Here is a 27322-nt window from a genome sequence, read left to right as displayed (position 1 = left end):
CTTTATGCGGCCCACCAAGTCATTTAAAAAAAAAAAAATTTTTTTTTAATTTTTAATTATTTTTTTTGAAGGTTAATGGGGGGGGGGGGGGGCTGTTGGGTTACTTACTGGTATAGGGTGGATACGTTGACTTGAGTAGGGTGATCATTGCTCGGCACAACGTCGAGGGCCGAAGGGCCTGTTCTGTGCTGTACTGTTCTATGTTCTATATGAGGCGCCCAGAATCATAACCGGGTGAAGTAATTATTTTACTTAATATACTATGCAGCCCTTTAAAATTGTGAATTTCTGAATGTGGCCCTTGCACGGAAATGTTTGCCCACCCCTGGGCTAGCTCATAGAAGGCAGAGAGTAGCAATGGAATTGTGCTTTTCTGATTGGAGGGCTGTGACTAGTGGTGTTCCGCAGGGTTCAGTCCTTGGACCTTTGCTGTTTGTAGTATATATAAATGATTTGGAGGAAAATGTAACTGGTCTGATTAATAAGTTTGCGGACGACATAAAGGTTGGCAGATAGTGATGAGAACTGCTGGAGGATACAGCAGGATTTAGATCGTTTGGAGACTTGGGTGGAGAGATGGCAGATGGAGTTTAATCCGGACAAATGTGAGGTAATGCATTTTGGAAGGTCTAATACAGGTAGGAAATATACAGTGAATGTTAGATCTCGGTGTAAAGGTCCATAGGTCAATGAAAGGGGCAACACAGGTGGAGAAGGTAGTCAAGAAGGCATACGACATGCTTGTCTTCATTGGCCGGGGCATTGAGTATAAAAATTGGCAAGTCATGTTGCAGCTGTATAGAACCTTAATTAGGCCACACTTGGAGTATAGTGTTCAATTCTGGTCACCACATTACCAGAAGGATGTGGAGGCTTTAGAGAGGGTGCAGAAGAGATTTACCAGGATGTTGCCTGGTATGGAGGGCATTAGCTATGAGGAGAGGTTGAATAAACTTGGTTTGTTCTCACTGGAACAAAGGAGGTTGAGGGGAGACCTGATAGAGATGTATAAAATTATGAGGGGCATAGAGTGGATAGTTAGAGACTTTTACCCAGGGTAGAGGGGTCAATTACTAGGGGGCATATGTTTAAAGTGCGAGGGACAAGGTTTAGAGGAGATGTACAAGGCAAGTTTTTTTACACAGAGGGTCGTGGGTGCCTGGAACTCGCTGCCGAAGGAGCCAGTAGAAGCAGGGACGATATTGACATTTAAGGGGCATCTTGACAAATGCATGAATAGGATGGGAATAGAGGGATACGGAGCCCGGAAGTGTAGAAGATTTTAGTTTAGACGGGCAACATGATCGGCACAGGCTTGGAGGGCCGAAGGGCTTGTTCCTGTGCTGTACTTTTCTTTGTTCTTTGTTTAGTCAATGGAGAGGTTTGAAAACAAGGATGATAACTTTAAAGTCCAGACATTGCTTGATGGGGCCAATGTAGACTCGTGATCACAGGATCGATTTGTGAAACTTGTTGCAAGTTAACACACTGGCAGCAGAACTTTGGATATCCTTAACTTTACGGAGTGTAGAATGTGGGAGACCAGTCAGGAGTACATTGGGATAACTGAGTTTAGAGGTAACAAAGGCATGGATGAGGGTTTCAGCAGTCGGTGAGCCCAGGCAGGACAGAGTCAGGTGACATTGTGGAGATGGAAACAGCAGTCTTAGTGACGACATGAATATGGAACTGTCAGAAGCTCATTTTGGGGTTAAATGTGAGACCAAGGTTGCAAATAGACTGGCTTAATCTCAGAATGTTGCCGGGGGAGAGATGGAGTCAGTAGCTAAGAAATGGTATTTGAAGGAGGGACCAAAAACAACGGTTTAATTCTTCCCAATATTTAATTGGAGGAAATTTCTGCCTATCCTGGACTGGGTGCCAGAAAAGTAATCTGATCATTTATCAACAGTGAAGGAGTTGGAGAGGTAGTGTAGGACCAGTGGAAGGTCCCCACTTGCATATTTATGCAGTCTCTAAACCAGTTTGAAGGGGAACATTTATAAAACCCACATGAAAAGTGCCTCTTGATGTCTTGGGCATTAATGGGTGCAGGGCCAAGATGTCAACTTTGATTTTTGATGGTCACCTGCTTTTTCAGGTAAGAAATGATTTGCTGAAGCCTGTGACATTTAGCACACAGGGCTAAATCGCTGGCTTTGAAAGCAGACTAAGGCAGGCCAGCAGCAAGGTTCGATTCCCATAACAGCCTCCCCGAACAGGCGCCAGAATGTGGTGACTAGGGGCTTTTCACAGTAACTTCTTTGAAGCCTACTCGTGACAATAAGCAATTTTCATTTCATTTCCAAAACCAGCAATGATCCAACTCAAAGGCAAGAAAGCTACTAAGTGAGCAAAGCTGACAACTTGGACATCTACAAAGAACAGGCCTGTCTCATAATGACATGGTGGGTCTGTATGACACGTTTTGTGATGCTGATGACTCCAGGCATCTGACAAATAAATAAATGTAGCCACAGTCCCAGAGGCTGCTCTCCCCTTTGTGATTTAACTCAAGGTCCACCACAACTCAGGCAAGGGGAAACGTTGAGGACCTCTCATCAATAACCACAGCTAATAGGGGAATTGAACCGCATCGCTCCACATTACAAACCAGCCATCCAGCCAATGGAGCTCACCGATCCCCCACACAAAATAAATAGCTCTCTTTACAATGTGGTGCATCAACTGCACAAAATAATAAAAGTCACCCATTTCAAAACAGCTCAGGCTGAAGTTTAAAATAAAAACCAACATGACGGAATAGATTGCTGAGAATGAGTGATCATTTTTATTCTCTCGCTTTTGATCGATTACCATGATTAAACTCCCACTCGGCAGGACTGAAGTTTGTGTCTTCTGTGTCTTTCACACACGTGAAACAGTAATCACTGTTGTAGTATCTAGTAATAATTCCCAAGAGATAGACTTCTGGAGACGTGTGTGTGGTGTTCTTTTTGATTCTTGTTCTCAGGATGGATGTTGTACTGTTCACAAAGTCCACAGAAGCTAAGTTCATTAACTAAGCTAATATTTATTTATACTACTTATTAAAGCTCGACCACTTACTCCTCTAGTAAACAAAAATGTAATAATCTACAATCTACACTCAACTAACACTAGTCTATACACTCTATCTATAACTGTACTCTAATCTCTCTCACTACTCCTATGCTCTCCTCTTCAGCCTTCTCCCAGAAGTCTGTGAGTCAGTGCTTTATATATTTCTGCATCTAGCTCCATCTCGTGGTTAATTATGATATGACATTAACCCTTTTTATTCTGGACAATACATAATATCACAGTGTGTGGCGGAGAAAGACACACCAGGAAGCTCTCTGCCCTGAAATTGCTTTTTAAAGTTCAACGACCATATTAAAAGTTGAAAAAAACGGCGATTCGACAGGCAAAAGCCTAGTATGCAAGAAAATGCCAAGAAAAGACAGGAGCAAGAAAGAAACGGGACGCACTTACTGCTCAGACTCCAAGGCCTCGCAGGATTTGGTGGGCTGTAAAATGGCGATGGGTTCTCCCTCCTCCCAGCTGACCACGCTGCCTTCAGCCAATAATATCAGCTGCATTGTAGTGGCTGAATTAATAAAACACCAGGAGAGCCTGGCAGAGGAGGTAAAAAAGGTCTGTCGACGAAGCGCGAGCCCATATATCAATTAAATTGGAAAACATGAGTAGAATTATGGAAGCACGTGGGGCCATTGTAAAACGCTTAGCAGCAGCCCTATCTGATCACAGCGATAGGATTTCCTAGAAAATAGTCTGTCATCGGTGGGGGAGACAAATAAAACTCTAAGGGCCAAATCGAGTGACCTAGAAAATCGGACGCGGAGGCAGAATATCTGCATTGTGCGTTTGCCGGAGGGGATGTAGGGAAATACCCGTACAGAATATTATACCAACATGTTAACCAAAATGGGGTGGTGGTGGTGGGGGGGGGGGGGGGGGGGGGGGGGGGGGGGGGGGGGGTGTTCACGTCTTCCCTGGAACTAGACTGTGCTCATTGCAAGAAAAAAAACCTTGTGCCAGGCAACCACCGTGTGCGGTTATGAACAGATTCCATAACTTCAAGAAAAAGTAAGAAGTCTTACAACACCAGGTTAAAGTCCAACAGGTTTGTTTCAAACACGAGCTTTCGGAGCACGGCTCCTTCTTCAGGTGATTCACCTGAAGAAGGAGCCGTGCTCCGAAAGCTCGTGTTTGAAACAAACCTGTTGGACTTTAACCTGGTGTTGTAAGACTTCTTACTGTGCTCACCCCAGTCCAACGCCGGCATCTCCACATCATGGCTTCAAGAAAAAGAAGCAGGTCCTTTAATAGGCCAGGGAACACCAGGAGATAAAATGGAAATGCCATTCTGTTTGGTTGTATCAAGACCTAAGTGTGGACCTGATGAACAAGAGAGCAGCCTTCAACGAGGTTAAATAATTTCTCTGTAAAAGTGTTCCAGTTTAGTCTGTTATACCCAGCCCGCCTCCGTGTGTCTGTCGGGAGAAGGATCACTTTTCCGACTCCCCTGAAGATGCAAACCTATTTGTTCAGAAACTCAATTTGAACACGCTTTAATTCTCCTTCACACTGAAGATACTAGAGTCTCAATCTTCCACAATGCTGAGAAACATATGGCTAGTCAACGTGACTCTCTTTGAATAAGGGGCCTGAATGGGGAACGCGAGGCCACACATAGCTCCGTTTTTTATATTGGGGAACTCCGCTCGCTGGAACTCCCCATTCTAGCAAGTGATCGGGACGCCACCAAAGTCCCCAAAAGAATCCCTGATCTCCCCCCCCCCAAGCCCAAGCCGAAACACAATATGGGAAGACCCCGCATCCCCCAACACCCACTACGGGAAAGCCCAGCCCGCTTGCTCACGTGCAGAAAATGCCAGCTTGGCAGTGCCAAGCTGATACCCAGGTGGCACTGCCAGGGCACCACCCTGCCCAAAGGTCATGCACCGGGGGCCTCCAAACCCCTTGGAAATCCCCACGAGTGCCATTCTGTCCTGTCCCCGTTTGTGGGGACCAGTACCAAACAGCCCTCGCCTGAGGTCTCTGAAGCGAACGTGTTGAATCCTAAAGCCTCATGTACCTCGGGAATCTGCACCTTACAGCGAGGCTTACTGCCTCTCTCTAATATGCCGATTCGCCAAAAAGTGATTCACTTTTTCAAAAAGCAATGTCTCCCGATAGCGCGTTGTATCTTGCGAGGCGTTGCGAGCCGGATAGATCCCAGGAGCGGGGTCTCCCGGCTTTCAACGGCCACGCTGCATGACGGCGAGCTGCTTTTCGGGTGCAGTGTGGCCGTTGGATCGCACCCTGTGTCTTGGACATTAAATGGACCATTCCATGCCAAAATCTCTGTCCCCACCTGGGATGTCCAGGGCACTGATCTGATTTATTGAAGGGATTGGGGGGTGGATCCGTGGTGTTTTTAGCATCCTGACAGTAAAGAATTTTCCTCTTTTTCACATGTTCACTGTGCCTATTCCAGAATTGATTTTGTTTTTGTTGACAAGTCCTTCCTCCCACCTTCAGTGACGGTAGTCGAATACTTGGCAACTGTCATCTCTGACCATGCCACTCATTTTGCTGACTTACATTTTTATTTTAGACCTCACAAACGCCCACCACGGAGATTAGACACCACTTTGAGGTCAGATGACAAATTATGTGAGCATTTACCTGTTGCCAGAGAAGACTTTATTAAGCTCCACCTAACCGAGTCAATGGGCGGGATTCTCCATTTCTGAGACTAAGTGCGGAGGATCTGTGGCGTTTTACCGTGAAAATCGGCGGTGCCCCCTCACCGATCCTGCGACTGGTGAGGGGCTCGCAGCTGCGCCACGTAAAACTCCTGGCCACCACGTAATAAATGGCCAGAGAATTGCCGGGTCCTTGGCTGCGCATGCGCACAGTGATGACCTGCAGCGGTCGCGCCGTAAAACATGGCATCAGACGTGTGTGGACCCCACGTACTAGATAATGGCCCCCTGGCCACCCCCCCCCCCCCCCCCCCACCAGTCCCCCCAGCACGTCGCGGAAGCCCCCCCCCCTCCCCGCCCCAGTCACCCCAGCCCTCCTGGAAGTCTCCCCCCAGCTCGCAGCACGTCTCCTGCCTGACTGTGGCGGTGTTGGACACAGTCCGCAGCCTCCACGCTGGGTTCCGGCACGGCTGAGACCGGAAGTGAACCGTGATCGTGAACCCGGCCCATCGGGGGCGAAGCATCGCGGGTGGGCCTTCAGGTGATGCGCTGAGGCCGTCCCAACGGGATTCTCTGCCCAATTACCGATTACGAAATCGGCGTTGGGGAACAGAAAATTTCGCCCGAAGTGTTGACGCCAACGCAGAATCCGTGGACTTTTACGACAGAATAACCGGCGCTGCACCTGGAACGATTACGCTACCATTAAGGGACTACCTCCAGCGCAATGTGGAGCACAATTGATTCTAACGGGAAATGGAACTGGATTCGCCTGTTTCGCGATGGACACCGAAAGGCTGACAAGCTGCAGCAGCAGATAGACATAATCTCCCCCCCACACATCATCCCAACCAACAATATGGCAGCAAGGAGAGCAGTCCCGAGGTTTACTGATGCCGAGCTGGAGACCCACCTGGATGCCGTGGAGGAGAGGAGGGTGACCTTCTACCCTGGCTCGGAAGGAGACTGCCAACTGCCGCTGTTCATCGTGCCTGGGTGCAAGTGGCAGAGGCCGTGTCCACCGTGGGCAACACCGTCAGGATGGGCTCGGATTGCCGGAAAAGACAGTACTTCCTCCTCAGGGCGGCCAGGGTAAGTAGGCAGGGTGAGTAGGGAGTGGGAGAAGACAGGAGGGGGACCACCAGACCTGCGGCCTCTCACTGTGGCAGAGCAGAGTGCCCTGGATGTGGTCGGTGGCTCGGAGAAAATGGAGGTCGCTGAGGTGGGGCTCAGCCGCAGGCGAGGAAGTGAGACCCCCGCTTAGTTGAGGTTCCCTGTGACACGTGTGTCAATCCCCCCCAACACCACCCCCACAGATCCCTAACCCCCACACCACCGTCACACCAACAACACTCTCACCCCCACACCACCCCCACCCACACCCTCACCCTACACCACCCCCTCACCACCACCCCCACGCCCTCCCCCACCACCCCGGGCCATGGTCAATCATGCGCCTTGTCTTGTGCCTTGCAGGACCTGCTGGAGATGGGATGAGTCCATCTGGTGACCCCGCAACCCGCCAGTTCCATAGCTGGAGCCCCCCCCCCCACAGTACCACGAAAGTCAACATCCGTGCAAATAAGGTATTTTCAGAATATTTTCAGTTAGGCAGGGGCATTAGACTGGGGCTGCTCCCTTTCCCCACTGCTCTTTACACTAGCTATTGAGCCCCTCTTGATAACATTGGGTCATCCGATTGGTGGAAGGGTATATCACCGGGAGGGAGTGGAGTACCGGGTTTCGCTCTATGCGGATGATTTAATTCTATGTATTTCAGTCCCGGCCTCCTCCGTAGACAACGGAATTAGGATATTAGGCATTAGGACGCCTCTCCCCAGACCCTACACTCCTTCTACTTCTCTACAAAGCATACACCTTCTGAGGCGAGAATAGAAACCGAGATGCACATCAAATCTTGCAATTATTTGGATCACTACAGGTTCCTCCACGGTAAGAGCAGATCCATGTCTTACTTCGCAGGCAGGATTTACTGACCACCCCACCGAGGTGACCTCCCAGCAGGAACTACCGGTCCTGCCGTTGTCAATGGGATTTCCCGGTGACTGCACCCTTCGTTGCTGGGAAACCCGTGCGCCGGCATAGGACCGGAATTTCAGGCTGGCTTGAACATCCGGTAAATCACGCACCACATGTCCTGTACGCAGGCTGACAAACATCATGGAACATCAGAATTAATTTCCCTCAGAATCCTTGCAATTGCAAACCAATCAACAATGAGGACCTCAGATATATATACTTGTGCATTTCGATTTGATATCTGAGCGTAACATTGGCATTTGGTCAGTTGCTTGTTATAGAAACCACCCCAATTTCATTTCCATGGGTTGCAATGAAGATTACACGGTTTCTATCAGGGATAGCTAACCCATAATGCCAGTTTTCTGCCCAGGCAGCACATTGAAAATCTATCCCACTTTCTCATCGACTCGAGGTTGACTTTGTGAATCCAAATGAGGCTCTGATTTAATCTCCTTCCCGTGCTCTTGTTCGTGGCACCACGTGTAGCAGAAAATAACTGTTGCAGACAAAATCCTCATTGGACCAGTGGCAGCAGCTTTCACATCCTCAATAATTTGTTGTTTCGGTTGTACACAGCACATTGCAATATTGTGTGTAATAAAACAAATAATTAAAATGATGTGACCCTCGAGATCCCCTTTAATTATATTATCTGCACTGACTGTGGAAGAGAGGGAGACAACAATAAATGTCATCCAGGAATAACTTGTTAACTCTGTACATTTATACTGGTTCATGACTCATTGGGGTGGTGGAACAGCAAGGTGCAATTTGCTTGATTCAGTGTGAGTAGCAATTGCCATCCACTTTGCTTCCATTTTGGAGTGTTGCCATCAACAGTAAGTGAAGAGAGGTTAAGAAGCATCATGCGCAGTTGTCAAAAGGGACATATCAACTCTGCCGTGGATGTTTCTGCTTCCATATATTTCCACTTTGAGAATTAATTTTACTGCTTCCAAATTGTTTTACATCACAGACCTTTCCGCTCCATTTCTTAAAGAATTTTCCAGAAATATGCTCCTGTATTCCAAAGACAGCTTTGGTTTGTATTCCGGAATTTTGAGTTGAAGATTAGCTGCCAGCTATTGCTATACTATCTGATAGCATGAGAAAATGATTTTTTTTTTTGAGTGGCATGGAAATCTGTGGTGTGGTTTTGTTCTGTTTGTTTTAGTTTCCAAAGAAAACTGTAGCAAAAAAGTAAGCAATTATTATCTTCAAGTTGGCACAGTGCTTTGCACTACTTCCTCACAGCGGCAGGGACCTGGGTTCGGTACCCACCTCGGGTACCTGTCTGTGTGGAGTTTGCACGTCCTCCCCGTGTGTGTGTGCGTTTCCTATGGGTGCTCCAGTTTCCACCCACAGTCCAAAATGTGCAGGTTAAGTGGATTGGCCATGATAAATTGCCCTTAGTGTCCAAAGATGAGGCGGGGTTACAGGGATAGGTGGGGGATTGGGTTACTTGGGGGGCTCTTGCAGGGGGCCAGTGCAAACGCGATGGGCCAAATGGCCTGCTTCTGCACTGTATGAATTCTACGATTCTATTCTATGATTCTATGTCATTTTACTACAACAAAATTAATCCAATTCAGAAGTGACCAGACTATAATCATCCTCGTATGCATCCTCTGCGTCTGGTCTCAAACCAATATACAGCCTATGTCATCCCTGGAAACTCTCCCAAAGCTGACTTTAATACTTTCTTACTGAGGGCGGGATCCTCCAGCCTCATCTGTGAGGCCACCCGTTGCGAGCAAGAATGGAGAATTCAAGCCGAAGCACCGTTCACTTTCTGCGGCATTGAAGATTATTCAGTTCATTCCTGAATGTGAAGGCAATCAAGCGAAGACACCAGGTTGTCAACCTTGGTAAGAATTGCCGAAAACTACTATTAAAAAATGAAATTGGGATAAAAGAAAAGAAAATCGAGAGTTGATGAGGGCAGTTGTCTGAAGAGATTTTGAGATGTGAAGTAGCATATGAGTGAGAAAAGCAAGTGTTTACCTATGTGACCAGAGGAAAACAATGGGGTACAGAAGACTTATCTTCAAAGCGGAGAGATAAGGAAATTGGCGCATCTGTACTAAAAGCCGATTCCACAGGGTGGATAACATCAAAGGGAAAGAATTATATATCCATAGCACAATGACTGGGAAAGGGACACAGGTGCAATTACCATCACAGCCACACCCAGCTGCGGAATCAGTCTTCCAAAAAGAAGCTATTACAAAACAGGCAGCCAGTTAAGATCCAAAACCTGCAACAATCAAGAATGAGGAAAGTGTGGAACAAAGTGAGGAGGTGTGTGATTTGAAATTAGGTGACTACAACACAACTCTTGCCGTGTTTGTGATGTTTCTTGCGGCACTGCATGCCAGTCTGGGCGACATTGCCCATGGTGCTAACTGCCTCTGGTACCTGCGCCCAGGCACGGTGAACAGCGGTGCCTGGCGGCCTTCCACCCAGGCCGGGGTATAAGGTCAGCCTTCTCTCCTCCACGGCGTCCAGGAGGGTGACCAGTCCAGCGTCCCTGAACGGTGGCGCTGCTCTCCTTCCAGCCATCTTGTTGTCTTAAACGGTGTGTGTGGTGGGATGGATCGTTTAAGTGCGGCTGCGGCATGTGAGCCTCATGAGTGCCAATCACAGGGCAGCACGGTGGCGCTGGGGTTTGCATTGCTGCCTCACGGGGCCAAGGTCCCAGGTTCGATCCCAGCTCTGGGTCACTGTCCGTGTGGGGTTTGCACATTCTCCCCGTGTTTGCGTGGGTTTCGCCCCCACAACCCAAAGATGTGCAGGGTAGGTGGATTGGCCGCATTAAATTGCCCCTTAATTAGAAAAAATGAATTGGGTACTCTAAAAATGAGTGCCGATCACGGACCCGGCGAATCCGGCACCATTTTTCCTGGAATTGATTACGTTCCACGTGGCGACGTGCTAGACCATTTAAAGTAGCTGAATCAGTGCCGCTGTTGCGCCGATCTTTCTGTCGTAAAACGCCACACACTCTCCGCTGGTGTCAACACTTAGTGTCAACGGAGAATTCAGGCCCACGTGTTTCACTGAGGTAGCTCACATTGCCTTCTCAAGGGCAATAAGGAATAGACAATAAATGCTGGCTTTGCCAATGATGCCCACACATCATTGCAAATAATTTCATGTCAATTGTCACATTTAGTGAACTGGTTCTGTTTGAATTTTGTGCTTCCTTCTTATTTCTCAACTTGGAAAATTTTGCACAAGGCTTTTAATTCAAACAGTGAGAAATACCATAAATGTTACCATGTAAACCAATCTCAAAAAAATCCCTCCAAAAATGTGCGTCGAATTACACGTTAAGTATAATTGAAACACTGGCGCGTTTGCGGGTGGTTGCCGTTTTGAAATATCATCTGCTTCTAATGCAAAGAGTGGACGTGTCTTGAACTCCAGCGCACTTTCGCAACACAATGCGTGATGCCTGCTTGATTCCTTACGCCCGTTTATAAGGTAACAGTAAGTGAAACATGCTTTGTCAGGAGAAAAATAGAGGCTAAGTATAATATGGTGTGGCTGAAAAGGGATGTTGACTTATTCATTAAATATGTGCAAAAGCGTGATCTTTAAGGCCAGAAAAACGGGGTCGCCTTATATGCCGGGCTGACTTAGATGCACAAATTACAGTATTTGTTCTGGGACATCAAGGAAAAATTATGCCCTAACAGTCAAAAATGTAACAACCGCATAATAACAATAGTCAATTTCATAATAGTTAGCTATCAATACTCCTTTACTTCATCCTTATTAAACAACTCACTTGGAAAGAGCATTTATTATCAAAATACTAATTTTCACAGATTATTCAACTAAATACCAGATTGTAATAAATGTTTAGAGGATAATTACAGATGAAAGAGGCCAATTAGTCCATCTTACTTTAGTGATTTATAAAAATATAATCATTCCAGGAGGTGCAGGGTGAAAGGTCAAACTGGTTTATTTTAAACCGAAAGTAAAGCTGCTAGCGCGGCACTTAAAACAAAAGCCCAGCCCAGGACGATCGGGAACCACGTGTCCGGGTCTGGGATTGGATTGGATTGGATTTGTTTATTGTCACGTGTACCGAGGTAGAGTGAAAAGTATTTTTCTGCGAGCAGCTCAACAGATCATTCAGTACATGGGAAGAAAAGGGAATTAAACAGAATTCAAGAAAATACATGAGAATACATAATAGGGCAACACAATATATACAATGTACTACCTAAGCATTGGCATCGGATGAAGCAGACATGGGTGTAGTGTTAATGAGGTCAGTCCATAAGAGGGTCATTTAGGAGCCTGGTGACAGTGGGGAAGAAGCTGTTTTTGAGTCTGTTCGTGCGTGTTCTCAGACTTCTGAATCTCCTGCCCGATGGAAGAAGTTGGAAAAGTGAGTAAGCCGGGTGGGAGGGATCCTTGATTATGCTGCCTGCTTTCCCCCGGCAGCGGGAGGTGTAGATGGAATCAATGGATGGGAGGCAGGTTCGTGTGATGGACTGGGCGGTATTCACGACTCTCTGAAGTTCCTTGCAGTCCTTGGCCGAGCAGTTGCCATACCAGGCTGTGATGCAGCCCGATAGGATGCTCTCTATAGTGCATGTGTAAAAGTTGGTAAGGGTTAATGTGGACATGCCGAATTTCCTTAGTTTCCTGAGGAAGTAAAGGCGCTGTTGTGCTTTCTTGGTGATAGCGACCAATTATACTTGGTGGGAGCTACCCAGCTGGGCGGGTCTCCACCTGCTCACCACTGGACGGGAGAACTCAGGTTGCTTCTGCTGAAATCTCTCTGCTTGAGTAGGTTCCCTGCTTCCCAGGTGGTCCAGGTGTGTTTTCTTTCACAGCTTTCCCTTGTTGTAAGTAACTGACCAGTTTTTCCAGCACAATGTCTGGGATCTGTTGGGAGCCAACTTCAAAGTTCCGCACATGAATGGCATCTCCTGTTCTGAAGGACCTTTCAGGTCTTCTGGTGTCATAGTTACTTTTTTGTGACTCCTGCTTTGACACCACCTCCCCTGCAAGTTGGGAAACAGCAAGGGGAGCGTGGTGAGCAGTCGTCGTCCCATTAGCAATAACGCTAGAGTGACTCCTGTCGTCGTGTACGGCGTGCTTCTATAACCGAAGAGGAACCAGGCCAATATTATGTCCAGGGGACCAGTAGACTGCTTCTTCATTCCGGTTTTGAATGTTTGTATTGCCTGCTTGGCCAGGCCATTAGATGGTGGAGCATACGACCCCATTCAGGTGTGTTTAATGCCGTTGACTTTGTGAATGCCTGAAATTCTCCACTGGATACGAAGACCTGTGCAATGCCATGGGTACAGAAACTTTGCCGGAGTTTTTCTATTGTTGCAGGAGAAGTCATGGAAGACATACAATGTACTTCTAACAATTAGGGATGGACAATAAATGCTGGTGACACCCTCGTCCCTTGAATGCATACGAAAAGAAGAAAATTGTACTAATAATAAGAACAAACTTGTTCAGAATGAGATGTAATGGATTAAGAGGTGAGGATAAAACTGAATAGAAAAGAAAAGTGCACACAAAGTATGCAATAAAAGGAGGGGCAGATGAAAGGGAATATGAGTTCAGGAAAAGGATAAAGAGGCAAATGGAGAAATATTATACAACCAAGTTTTGAGATAAGGTTTGACAGAATTAAACAACAGCTCACCAGTGACACGCAGTAATGATCACCAACCGTCTTGTGTACATTTCATACCCATCAGCTTTTATAGAGCAACTTTTCATTTTGCAATATAAGAGCACAAATGTTCAATACATTGACAGGAAATCTTTTGTCCACTATAACAATGGTGTAAATCTATTTCAAATTGACAGGACAATGTTCTGGTTAAAAAAGTAGGCAAATAAAGTTTGTGTAAATGCATGAAGTGTTCATTCATCATCTAATGTCAGAAAATACAATTCCCCCCCATTCATGTAATAACCAGCATTTTCTACATTGTTCATCTGAAGAACCAAACATTCTCACTATAAACTCTCAGGCAAGTGATCACTCGGAAGCGACGACTATAATATATTTACATCTCTTGCTCTCCGAAGGGTCTCCCACACCCAGTCCACACTATGGTTGGGTATTTATTACCCAGCAGTCTCTGGTTTAAGGGGGTAGCTCCGCCCCCTCTAATCTGGGTAGGTCATACTCAAGTGAGGCAACAGGGACTCTGCGGTTGCAGAATCCTGGGCCTCCTGTAGGGTTATGACCCTCACTCTTGCTTTTCTATTCAATGTTCAAACATAGGATGCACTCAAGATGGAACTGCATGCTGTGCAACATTAAGTGGTTAACAATGACTAGAAAAAGATGGTGCAATTCCCAGTACTTAACTGGGAATTGCACCCAGTTTTTTTTTCCATGTCGGTGCAACATCGAGGGCCGAAGGGCCTGTACTGCGCTGTATCGTTCTATGTTCTATGTTCTATGTTCTATGTTAACTCAAATGTAATTGTGTTGCATTTTATAACAAACTTATTTTCTATTTTTTTAAATTTTCTGCTAAATCATTAATTTTTGGAATAAACAGGTAGCATCGCAGTTTTATATCCTAATGCTCACCGTAATTGTTGATTTTCCAGCGTATTTTCCATATCTTAGGAACAAAGGTTTTGTCATTTTCTTCTGAGCCACAATCTGGAAAGAATAAAATCACATCACACAAAACTGAATTTGTAGCAATCCCCCATTAAGGGTGTTTTTCCATGCCCTTAACTAATGGCATAGATTATATCCTTGTGGTAGTCACCATTGTTGTATTATATTGTATATATTGGTATTACGGTAAGGTTCCTGTACTACAGGTACAGGGGTAGATCCCTGCCTGCTGGCTCCGCCCAGTAGGCGGAGTATAAATGTGTGTGCTCTCTGAACAGCAGCATTTTGCCAGCTGCTGTAGGAGGCCACACATCTCTGTGTAATAAAGCCTCAATTACTCTCTGCTCTCGTCTCGTCGTAATTGATAGTGCATCACTTTATTACAGAGAGATGGACCTCTGCATCCAGCCGGATCGCCTGCAGCTGCATCCTCAAGCAGACAACGCCAAAAAGGACTTCGCACATTGGCTAGCTTGCTTTGAAGAATACGTCGGGACTGCGCCAGACCCAATCTCAGAAGCACAGAAGCTCCAGATTCTGTACATGCGGCTGAGCTCCAACGTTTTTCCCCTCATCCAGGATGCGCCTACATATGTAGAGGCCATGGCGCTACTGGCGCTACTGAAGGAGAATTACGCTCAGCAGATCAACAAGATCCATGCCAGGCACATCCTGTCCACACGACACCAGCTTCCCGGCGAGTCTGTGGAAGATTTCTGCCGTGCCCTGCTCGCCCTAGTGAGAGACTGTGATTGCCAGGCCATTTCGGCCACTGAAAATTCGAACCTGCTAATGAGAGACGCGTTCATTACGGGCATAGAGTCTGACTACATCCGCCAGCGCCTCGTAGAAGGGGCCACGCTTGACCTCGCGGTGACCAAGAAATTAGCACTCTTGCTCACGATCGTCTCTTCGCAACAGACAGGCTTATGCCCCCGGCCGCACGGCCCACCCCCCACGCCGTGCATCGTGGACCTCGCCAGCGACCACCCCATCATGGACCCCATCAGCGACCGCCCCAAGCCAACCCTACGCCTGCGCCGGGCGGCAGCCAACCAACCCCGGGGGGCCCAAGTGTTACTTCTGCGGACAGACAAAACACCCCTGGCAGCGCTGCCTGGCATGGAGCACGCTCTCCAAGGCCAGTGGCAAGAAGGGACATTTCGCTGCCAGGCACGCTCAATCGCCGCTATTGTCACTGCACCCCTCACGTGCGGCCAGTGGGCGCCACCATCTTCCTCTCCTCAGACCACGTGCGGCCCATGGGCGCCGCTATCTTGCTCCACCATCTTGCTTGCCTCAGAACCAATGGGCGCCACCATATTGCCTTTCCCAAGACACGTGCGGCACGAGGGCGCCACCATCTTGCCTTGCCGCTCATTGCCTGCAACCGCCAACGACCAATCTCGACCGCGTCGACAAAGGTGAAGATCGACGGGCACGTGATATCCTGCCTTCTCGACTCCGGGAGCACTGAGAGCTTCATCCACCGCGATACGGTAAGGCTCTGCTCCCTCGCGCTGCACCCCGCTAACCAAAGAATCTTCCTGGCCTCCAGATCCCACTCCGTGGCGATCCAGGGGTACTGCATCGCCACCCTCACCGTCCAGGCGTAGAGTTCAGCTGCTTCCAGCTCTACGCCCTCCCCAACCTCTGCGCTGCCCTGCTACTTGGCCTGGACTTCCAGTGCTATCTCCAGAGCCTCACTCTGAAATTTGGCGGGTCCCTACCACCCCTCACCGTATGCGGCCTCATGACCCTTAAGGTCAACCCGCCTTCCCTGTTTGCAAACCTCACCCAGATTGCAAACCCGTCGCCACCAGGAGCAGATGGTACAGTGCCTAGGACAGGACATTCATCAGGACTGAGGTCCAGCGGCTGCTGCGGGAAGGCATCATCGAGGCCAGCAACAGCCCCTGGAGAGCCCAAGTGATAGTGGTGAAAACCGGGGATAAAAACAGGATGGTCGTTGACTACAGTCAAACCATCAATCGGTACACGCAGCTCGACGCGTATCCTCTCCCATATCTGATATGGTCAATCAGATTGCACAGTACTGGGTCTTCTCGACAGTGGACCTGAAATCTGCCGACCACCAGCTCCCCATCCCAATGGCAGACCGCTCATACACTGTGTATGGCCGCCTTTACCATTTCCTTAGGGTTCCCTTCGGCGTCACTAACGGGGTCTCGGTCTTCTAACGGGATATGGACCGAATGGTTGACCGGTACGGGCTGCGGGCCACTTTACCGTACCTGGACAACGTCACCATCTGTGGCTACGACCAGCAGGACCACGACGCTAACCTTTCCAAATTTCTCCACACCGACACACTCCTCAACCTAACTTACAACAAGGAGAAGTGTGTGTTCAGCACGAACCGATTAGTCATCCTTGGCTATGTGGTTCAGAACGGAGTTCTAGGGCCCGACCCCGATCGCATGCGCCCCTTCATGGAACTCCCCCTCCCCCACTGCCCCAAGGCCCTCAAACGATGCCTGCGGTTCTTTTCGCACTATGCCCAGTGGGTCTCTAACTATGCGGACAAGGCCCGCCCACTCCACTCCACCGCTTTCTCACTGAAGGCGAGGCTCACCAGGCCTTCAACCATATTAAGGCCAACATCGCCAAGGCCACGATGCATGTGGTCGACGAGACGCTCCCCTTCCAACTCGAGAGCGATGCATCAGACGTTTCTCTGATCGGCACCCTCAACCAGGCCCGTGGCTGTCTTTTCCCGCACCCTCCATGCCTCAGCAATTCGGCACTTCTCCGTCGAAAAGGATGCCCAAGCGATCGTTGAAGCTGTGCGACATTGGAGGCATTACCTGGCCGGCAGAAGATTCACTCTCCTCACTGACCAACGGTCGGTTGCCTTCATGTTCAACGACACACAGCGGGGTAAGATCAAAAATGATAAGATCTTGCGATGGAGGATCGAGCTCTCCACCTTTAATTATGAGATTTTGTATCGCCCGGTAAGCTCAACGAGCCCCCCGATGCCCTGTCCCGAGGTACACGTGCCAGTGCACAAGTGGACCGACTCCGGACCCTGCATGATGATCTCTATCACCCAGGAGTCACGCGCTTTTACCAATTCATTAAGGCCCGTAATCTGCCCTACTCCATCGAGGAAGTCAGGGCTGTTACCAGAGACTACCAGGTCTGCGCGGAGTGTAAACCGCACTTCTACCGGCCAGACCGTGCACGTCTGGTGAAGGCCTCCCACCCCTTTGAACGCCTCAGCGTGGACTTCAAAGGGCCCCTCCCCTCCACCGACCGCAACACTGGATTTTCTTAATGTGGTCGACGAGTATTCCCGATTCCACTTCGTCGTCCCATGCCCCGATATGACATCTGCCACAGTCATCAAAGCTCTCAACACCATCTTAGCTCTGTTCGGTTTCCCCACCTATGTCCACAGCGACCGGGGATCCTCATTTATGAGCGATGAGCTGCACCAGTACCTGCTCAACAGGGGCATTGCCTCGAGCAGGACGACCAGCTACAACCCCAGGGGTAGGGCAGGTGGAGCGGGAGAATGGGACAGTCTGGAGGGCCATCCAGCTGGCCCTACGGTCCAGGAATCTCCCGGCCTCCCGCTGGCAGGAGGTCCTCCCCAACGCACTTCACTCCATTCGGTCGCTTCTGTGCACCGCAACTAACGAAACCCCCCAGGAAGTCCACCTCCGGGGTTTCGCTCACAACATGGCTGGCATCTCCAGGACCCGTTCTCCTCCGTAAACACGTGCGGCTCCACAAGGCGGACCCGTTGGTTGAGAGGGTACAGCTACGCCACGCAAACCCATAGTACGCCTACGTAGAGTACCCCGACGGCCGCCAAGACACAGTCTCCCTCAGGGACCTGGCACCAGCTGGTTCCCCACACCCCCCCCTCTGTCCCAGCGCCACCCTCCCTCCCCCCGGCGCACCCCACCGCAGCCCCCACTCCAGGACAATCCATCCTCCCCTTGCTCCCACCCAGGGATGAAGAGGATTTCGACACGCTTCCAGAGTCACCGAAGACCAAGCCGACGCCTGAGTCGCCACCAGCACTGCGGCGCTCTCAACGACAGATCAAGGCGCCCGATCATTTAAATTTGTAACCTTCTCTGCAATTTTAAAACCAATTTGTATGTATATAGTTTTCCACCACCCCCACTGGACTCATTTTTAACAGGGGGTGAATGTGGTAGTCACCACTGTTGTATTATATTGTATATATGGGTATTACGGTAAGGCCCCTGTACTACAGGTACGGGGGTAGATCCCTGCCTGCTGGCTCCGCCCAGTAGGTGGAGTATAAATGTGTGTGCTCTCCGAAAGGCAGCCATTTCGGCAGCAGCTGTAGGAGGCCACACATCTCAGTGTAATAAAGCCTCAATTACTCTCTGCTCTCATCTCGTCGGAATCGATAGTGCATCAATCCTTAGAAGGTTTCAAACAGTTGTGGAAAACAACAATAATTGATCTTGTAAAGTTTAACAAACAATTTTGACTATTTAGGTTCATTGCAGTTTCAACAATAAAGTTGGACAATTAAGGGATTCCTGAGCGTTAAATGTATTCAGCGGTTCGAGTTTCACAGTGGCTCAGTGGAAGCATTGATCATACTCGATGCAGTTAGTGAACACACGGCGTAGTCACCTTTGCACAATTTTATAACAACCATGTTTTATTAAGTTTAACTGAATAATTGGAAAGAGCTATGATGATAACAGTTCAGAATTTTAACAAGGCGGAAAGATCCATTTGAACTTGCAGGCCATCAAGATGACCTTGAATGCCCTCACTCTGAGCTCCTGTGGCAGCATCTATAGGTTCAGTAACTTCTCCTTGTGTTATAACAAAAGCTGAGACATCGGACATTGCAGCATGGGGTCCACAGGTTTGATAATGGAGTTAGCCACCACTTCCTCAGCATGAAGTACGGGTTCCGAGCTTCATGCAAAGCCTTGTGCCAAGTTGGTGCAGGACTGCATATGCTTTGACTGTGACAACAGACGTTCTGACAGACCTTAAGGCACATTTCCATTATGCATAACCATCTGTAGTCTTCCCTGTCAATTTCCTCATCTGAGTCCCCTGTGGCAGATCTTGCATTGGGATGGAGTATAAAAGTAGATGAGTCTTGCTACAACTGTACAGGGCATTGATGAGGCCACAGCCAGGGTGCTGTGCACAATTTTGGCCTCCTTACTTCAAGAAGGATACACTTTCATTCGAAGTAGTTCAGCGAAGTTTCATTAGACTGAATGTTGGATTGATCCTGATTCCTCTAATGAGGAAAGATTGAGCAGATTGGAGTTTAGATGAATGAGGGGTGATTTTATTGAAACATATCAGATTCCGAGCAGGCATGACATGGTCGATGCTGGGCAGATGTTTCCTCCATGGGAAAATCAAGAACCAGGAGACACAGTTTAAAAATAAGGGGGCACCAATGTAAAACATGAGATAGGGTGACATTTCTTCACTCAGAGAGTGGTTAGTCTGTGGAATTCTCCTCCACAGAGAGCACTGGAGGCTGGGTTGTTGAATATATCCAAGGTTGAGTGAGACAAATCTCTGATTTATAACAAGTCAAGGGTTATGGGAGCACAGGAAAGTGGAGTTAAGTCCATAATCAGATCAGCCATTATCCTATTGAATGGCAGAGCAGGTGACATCATCATCATGTCTCCTTAGTCCTACCAACTCAGGTACCATCTATGCAGCAGCGCCTAGCGACAGAGGCTGCCGCCCTGCATTGACCCCAGTGCAGCAGGGCCCTGTGACAGAGGCTGCTGTCCTGCATTGGCTCCAGTGCAGCAGGCCCCTGTGACAGAGGCTGCTGTCCTGCATTGACCCCAGTGCAGCAGGGCCCTGTGACAGAGGCTGCTGTCCTGCATTGGCTCCAGTGCAGCAGGCCCCTGTGACAGAGGCTGCTGTCCTGCATTGACCCCAGTGCAGCAGGGCCCTGTGACAGAGGCTGCTGCCCTGCATTGATGGCAGTGAAGCAGGGCCCTGTGACTGAGGCTGCTGCCCTGCATTGACCCCAGTGCAGCAGGGCCCTGTGACAGAGGCTGCCGCCCTGCATTGACCCCAGTGCAGTATGGCCCTGTGACAGAGGCTGCTGCCCTGCATTGACCCCAGTGCAGCAGGGCCCTGTGACAGGGGCTGCTGCCCTGCATTGATGCCAGTGCAGCAGGGCCCTGTGACAGAGGCTGCTGCCCTGCATTGACTCCAGTGCAGCAGGGCCCTGTGATTGATGCTGCTGCCACTGCACTGATGCCAGTGTTGCAGGGCCCTGTGACTGAGGCTGCTGCCCTGCATTGACCCCAGTGCAGCAGGGCCCTGTGACAGAGGCTGCTGCTCTGCATTGACTTCGACGCAGCTGGGCCCTGGGACAGAGGCTGCCGTCTTGCATTGACTCCAGTGCAGCAGGGCCCTGTGACAGAGGCTGCTGCCCTGCATTGACCCCAGCAGCAGGGCCCTGTGACAGAGGCTGCTGTCCTGCATTGACTCCAGTGCAGCAGGGCCCTGTGACAGAGGCTGCAGCCCCAGCACTGACTCCAATGCAGCTGGGCTCTGGGACATAGACCGCTGCCACTGCATTGACTCCAGTGCAGCAGGGCCCTGTGACAGAGGCTGCCGCCCTGCATTGGCTCCAGTGCAGCAGGGCCCTGTGACAGAGGCTGCTGCCCCTGCATTGGCTCCAGTGCAGCAGGGCCCTTTGACTGAGGCTGCTGCCCTGCATTGACCCCAGTGCAGCAGGGCCCAGTGACTGAGGCTGCTGCCCTGCATTGACTCCAGTGCAGCTGAGTCCTGGGACAGAGGCTGCTGCCCTGCATTGACCCCAGTGCAGCAGGCCCCTGTGACAGAGGCTGCCTTCCTGCATTGACAACAGTGCAGCAAGGCCTTGTGACAGAGGCTGCTGCCACTGCACTGATGCCAGTGTTGCAAGGCTCTGTGACTGAGGCTGCTGCCCTGCATTGACCCCAGTGCAGCAGGGCCCTGTGCAGAGGCTGCCGTCCTGCATTGACTCCAGTGCAGTAGGGCCCAGTGACAGAGGCTGCTGCCCTGCATTGCTGGCTGTGAAGCAGGGCCCTGTGACAGAGGCTGCTGTCCTGCATTGACTCTAATGCAGCAGGGCCCTGTGACTGGGGCTGCTGCCATGCATTGACTCCAGTGCAGCAGGGCCCTGTGACAGAGGCTGCTGTCCTACATTGACTCCAGTGCAGCAGCGCCTAGTGACAGAGGCTGCCGTGCTGCATTGACTCCAGTGCAGTAGGGCCCTGTGACAGAGGCTGCTGCCCCTGCATTGCTGGCAGTGAAGCAGGGCCCTGTGACAGGCTGCTGTCCTGCATTGACTCCAGTGCAGCAGGACCCTGTGACAGAGGCTGCTGCCCCTGCATTGACTCCAATGCAGCTGGGCCCTGGGACAGAGGCTGCTGCCCCGGCATTGACTCCAGTGCAGCAGGCCCTTTGACAGAAGCTGCTGCCCTGCATTGGCTCCAGTGCAGCAGGGCCTGTGACAGAGGCTGCTGTCCTGCATTGACCCCTGTGCAGCAGGGCCCTGTGACAGAGGCTGCTGTCCTGCATTGACCCCAGTGCAGCAGGTCCCTGTGACAGTGGCTGCTGCCCCTGCCTGCCCCTGCATTGACTCCAGTGCAGTACGGCCCTGTGACAGAGGCTGCCGCCGCTGCATTGATGGCAGTGAAGCAGGGCCCTGTGACAGAGGCTGCTGCCCTGCATTGGCTCCAGTGCAGAAGGGCCCTGTGACAGAGGCTGCTGCCCTGCACTGCCCCAGGAACTAATAGCACAGTTAACACAGTTCTCTGCATTTGACTCTCCGCTAACTTAAGTGTGGTTATTCTGTCTGATTGAACCAGACTAGCTCTTAGCCACGTGGTGGAGGTGTGAGATTGTAACAACACCCTTGACTAACTCTCTAGATGTTCATCAGTGTGAGTGCCTCGTGTCTTTTAAATCCCTGAGTGCCCTGCCTTCTTATTGGTTATGTCCTGTTCTCTGTGTCCATTAGCTGCTTGTCTGTGCCTGCCTGTATATCATTATGTGTGTGTCTGCATATCATGACATCTCCCCTTTTTTATGTTTTGATGACATATGTGAATATATTTACAAGAATAGACCCATATTAACAGATATACATGCAGGGGATGTGAACAAACGTACATGTGAAAACAGCTGTCTGATGAGAGAACACAGAACATAGCAAACAGAACAAATGTTCATAATCCAGTCTCTGTGGCTTGCGTCTGATCCTGGTCGACCACCGGAGAGGTGGTGGTGGGGACGACAGCGCGTTGCTGGGCGGAATTGAAGTCTGACTGGTGGCCTCGTGAGTTGAGGTATCAGGAGGTGGCAAAACAACAGAAGGAAAGGGAGAAGAAAGCGGTTGCGGGCAGGCAACTTTGCGCAGTGCCCGTCTATTTTGTCACACAACAGAACCATCAGCCATACGCACAACGTACAAGGTTGGGCAGCTTGTCGAACAACGACAGCTGGAGCTGACCAGCCTCCATCAGGGATCTTGACCCGAACGATGTCTGACGGGGATAACACGGGCAAATCGGTGGCATGAGCATCATAGCCCTGTTTTTGCCGGTCTCGGAGTTGCTGCACCTTCTGCAGCACTGGGAGGTGATCCAGGTTGGGCAAGTGTATGGCTGGAAGTGTCGTTCACAGGTCCCTGTTCATCAGGAGTTGAGCCGGCGACATGCCAGTGGACAGTGGGGTCGCCCTGTACGCAAGCAGCGCAAGGTGAATGTCAGAAGCAGAATCCACGGCCTTGCGGATGAGCTGCTTCACTATGTGCACCCCTTTCTCAAGTTTTCCGTTTGACTGCGGATAGTGTGGCTGGAAGTGACGTGTTTGAACTGATACGACTGGGCAAACAGAGACCATTCATGGCTGCTGATGCACGGGCCATTGTCATTCATGACAGTGAGTGGGATACCATGCCTGGAGAACGTCTCCTTACAGGCCTTGATGACGGTCCGAGATGTGAGGTCTGAGAGCTTCACAACTTCAGGGTAATTGGAAAAATAATCAATGATTAACACGTAATTACGGCCATTTGCATGAAAGAGGTCGAGAGGTCGATGCCAACCTTGGACCACGGAGAGGTTTTGATTTCATGCTGCTGAAGTGTCTCCTTACTCTGCACTGGCTGGAAGCATTGACAGGTCGCACAGTTGAGGACCATGTTCGAGATGTCCTGGCTGATCCCTGGCCAGTAGACAGCCTGCCTGGCTCTGCGTCTGCACTTCTCAACGCCCAGGTGGCCCTCGTGCATTTTGCAGAGCACCAAGCTCAGGAGACTGTGTGGAATTACAATCCGGTCCAGTTTGAGGAGGATACCATCAACCACCGTCAGGTCGTCCTTTACATTGAAAAATTGAGGGCACTGCCCTTTTTGCCAGCCATTGGCGAGGTGTTGCATAACACGCTGCAAGAGGGGGTCTTTGGCTGTCTCCTCACGGCTACGAATCACCTTCTCATCAGATGCCGGGAGGGTGATAACACACAGCTGCACCTGTTACTCAACCTGTGACTCAATTTGCCGGATGATGTTCACTGGGAACGGTGATGGAGTGGGACAGTGTATCGGCAATAATGAGCTCCTTGCCAGGCATGTAGACCAATTCATGGTCATACCTTCATGTCATTAAGGTCCTTGTGGATAATGTGGACCAGGGGCCTGTGATCCGTCTCGACTGTGAATGCCAGCAGGCCGTAGACATTGTGAAACTTGAGAATGCCAGTGAGGAGGCCCGAGGCATTCCTTCTCTATCTGTGCATACCTTTGTTCGGTGGGCGTCATTGCCCTTGATGCGTAGGCAACCGGTGCCCAGGATGAGGTGTCATCGCGTTGCAGCAGGAACGCAACGATACCATCCTGACTCGCATCTGTTGAGGTTTCCGTTTCCCTGTCTGGGTCAAAAAAATGCCAATATGGGTGCATTGGTGAGCTTGGCTTTCAGCTCCAACCACTCTGCCTGATGGGCCGCCTTCCACTTGAAGGCAGTGGACTTCTTCACTAGGTTTTGTAGGGCCGTGGTGTGTGAGACCATGTTTGGGATGAACGTGCCCAGAAAATTGACCATGCCCAGGAAGCGCAATGCCGCCTTGACTTCCGGGACCTTCATGGCTGTGATGGCCTTGACCTTGTCTGTGTCCGGGCGCATGCCCTGCTGAGAGACCTGGTCTCCTAGGAACTTGAGTGTCGACATGCCAAAGCAACATTTGGCCCTGTTCAGCTTCAGGCCATTGGCATGGACACGGCGGAATACCTGCTGGAGACGGGAAACGTGCTCCTCAGGGGTCGTGGACCATATGATGACATCGTCCACATACACACAAACCCCTTCAATGCCCTCCATCATCTGCTCCATGATGCGATTAAATATCTCCGATTCCGAGACAATGCCGAATGGCACGCGGTTATAGCAGTATCTGCCAACCGGTGTGTTGAAGGTACAGAACCTTCTGCTGGACTCATCCAGCTGGATTTGCCAGAATCCATGTGACGCATCTAACTTCGTGAGAAACCGTGCATGTGCCATCTCACTGGTGAGTTCCTCCCGCTTCGGGATTGGGTAGTGTTCACGCATTATATTCTGGTTGAGATCCTTGGGATCAATGCAGATGCGCAGGTCTCCCAAAGGCTTTCTAACACATACCATCGAGCTGAGCCAGCCAGTCGGTTCAGTTACCTTGGAAATTATGCCCCGTTGCTGAAGATCCTTGAGCTGTGCCTTCAGGCGCTCCCTCAGCGGAGCCGGGACCCTGCGTGGCGCATGGACCACTGGCTTGGCATCAGGTCCTGGCAGAATCTTGTATCGATATGACAGCGTGCCCATCGCATCGAACACATCCGGATACTGAGCGAGGATGTAGCCAATGCCGGCCTGAAGATCGACATTTGAGGATGTTGTTGTGTAAACCTGCTGCACGAGGTTCAGCTGCTTGCAGGCATGCACGACAAGTAGGGGTGCCCTGTCTGTCTTGACAATTTCAAAACGTAACCGTGTATGGGTGCTCCGGTTGGAGACGAGTAGATGGCAGGATCCCAGTGCCGTGATGGCACTTCCGTTGTAGTCCAGGAGCCTGCAGGCTGCTGGAAGGACCTTGGGGGGGGGGGGGGTGCTTCTTGATACATTTGAAATCTGCCTGTGAGAGGACGTTGGCAGAAGCACCTGTGTCCAGCTTAAACTGGATGGAGCAGTGGTTGACCTGCATCACCGCACGCCATTCGTCCGCAGAATCCACAGTGGGGATGGATTGAATTGGTGATGAGTTGGATGTGGCATATTCACATTTGCCAATGATGCCCACACAGTAGGCGGAGTTCAGACATTCTTCCTCTTGATCTGTTGTGCTGCCAGGAGGTGTTGTTGCACACTCTGAATGCGCCATCGTCGGAATTGGGAGCACTGGCCCCTGACTGGTGGTGCAGACCTGAACAAGGCTGCATAGTGTCCAGGCTACCCGCAGTTTAAACATCGCCTGCCTCTTGCAGGGCAGTGTTTCTTTAAGTGGGCGTTCCCGCAGTTAGAGCACGTCACGACGTCGGCGTCCTGACGCATCGCACATGCGCAGTGCGGGGTTCGGCCGCTTCATTATCCTGTTCGCATCGTGCATGCGTGGGGCCCCGTGAAAAGCGCGCAAAATGGCAGCTTTCATCAATGCTGAGGCGCTGCATCCGGGAGATGGCCTGCACAAACTCTGCCTCGTGGGAGGCCCATTTCTCATTTTCAGCCAATTTGTACTGGGCAGAGCGATTTTTGGCGTGCTCATGCACTGTGCATGTTTCAATCGCGACTGGCAGGGTCATATGCTTGATTTTCAGTAGCTGCTCTCTCAGAGGATCAGAGTGAACTCCAAAAACAATTTTTGGAGTCAGCAATATCACCAAAGTTGCAGGAGGTTAGTTAAGAAGGAGTTGAAAGATTCATCTTTATCTTGTAGACGCTGTTTGAATATGTAGCGCTCAATGATTTCATTGGTGTCCACTTCACAGTGACTGTCAAACTTGTCCAGGATGGTCTGAAACTTTGTCTTGTCCTGGCCTTCGGTGAAGTGAAAAGAGTTGAAGAGTTTGATGGCTTGATCACCCACTGTTGAGAGGAGAACCGTGATCTTCCTTGCATCAGACGCACCAAGAGGTCTGAAGCTTTGATGTACAGCAGAAACTTCTAATTGAATGTCCCCCAATTGGCACTGAGATTTCCAGAGGTCCTGAGCTGGTGAATAGCCTGAATCTTCTCCATGGTGCTGGGATACATTCGCTGGTCATCACGGAATGGACTGAGGTAAACCACCTAGATTAAACAGTCTCCTGGTTGCATGTTGTGTTATGTACTCTGGGATAACATAGGCTGCAACTGGATGCAGCTTTAATCAAGAGATACTCGCACCCTCCCGATCACTCGCCACCCCCCCCCCCCCCCCCCCCCCCCCCGTCTCCTCCCCTGTTGGACTTTAACCTGTGAGACTTCTTACTGTGTCCAACCCAGTCCATCGCCTACAACCATACCCTACAACCATACATTGTTTAAAGGTCCCCCACTCCCTTAATGGTGGAGCTTGTATTCTGCAAGGTCCACGGGGAAGTTAATTGTTCCCACCCCATAAGGTACTTGCTGATAATAACATTTTCTGAACACCAGTCACACTTACAATCAGGAGTACGCTGTGAATACAATTCACCTCAATCAACAATGAATTGCTTAATGAAACACATGGAAAACCTTACATCAAATGAAGAGATATATTGACCTTACAACTCATGAAAGAAAATGACATTGCTCAGGTCTATGAATAACGACATGGTCTTAAATATGCTAATAACAATTTCCATCAAATCAGTCTGCTGGAGATAATGGCCAGGATTCTCCGACCCCGGGCCGCGCCAGAGAATCACTGG

General features: G+C 50.0%; 1 protein-coding gene across 3 annotated transcripts in view; it reads right to left on the bottom strand.

The window, feature by feature from the left end:
• The window catches only part of cpne7 (copine VII), a 215499-nt gene that overhangs the window by 98054 nt on the left and 90123 nt on the right, over positions 1-27322 (bottom strand). For all 3 annotated transcript variants that reach the window (XM_038806484.1, XM_038806483.1, XM_038806486.1), the window contains one exon: positions 14353-14427. In XM_038806484.1, the coding sequence (XP_038662412.1) occupies positions 14353-14427 (75 nt within the window). The remainder of the gene's footprint in view (positions 1-14352; positions 14428-27322) is intronic.

Source organism: Scyliorhinus canicula, chromosome 9, assembly GCF_902713615.1.
Source record: "Scyliorhinus canicula chromosome 9, sScyCan1.1, whole genome shotgun sequence".
Taxonomy (NCBI): Eukaryota; Metazoa; Chordata; class Chondrichthyes; order Carcharhiniformes; family Scyliorhinidae; genus Scyliorhinus; species Scyliorhinus canicula.
The sequence above is the reverse complement of the archived record's forward strand: the minus strand, read 5'-3'. Positions and strand labels throughout refer to the sequence as shown.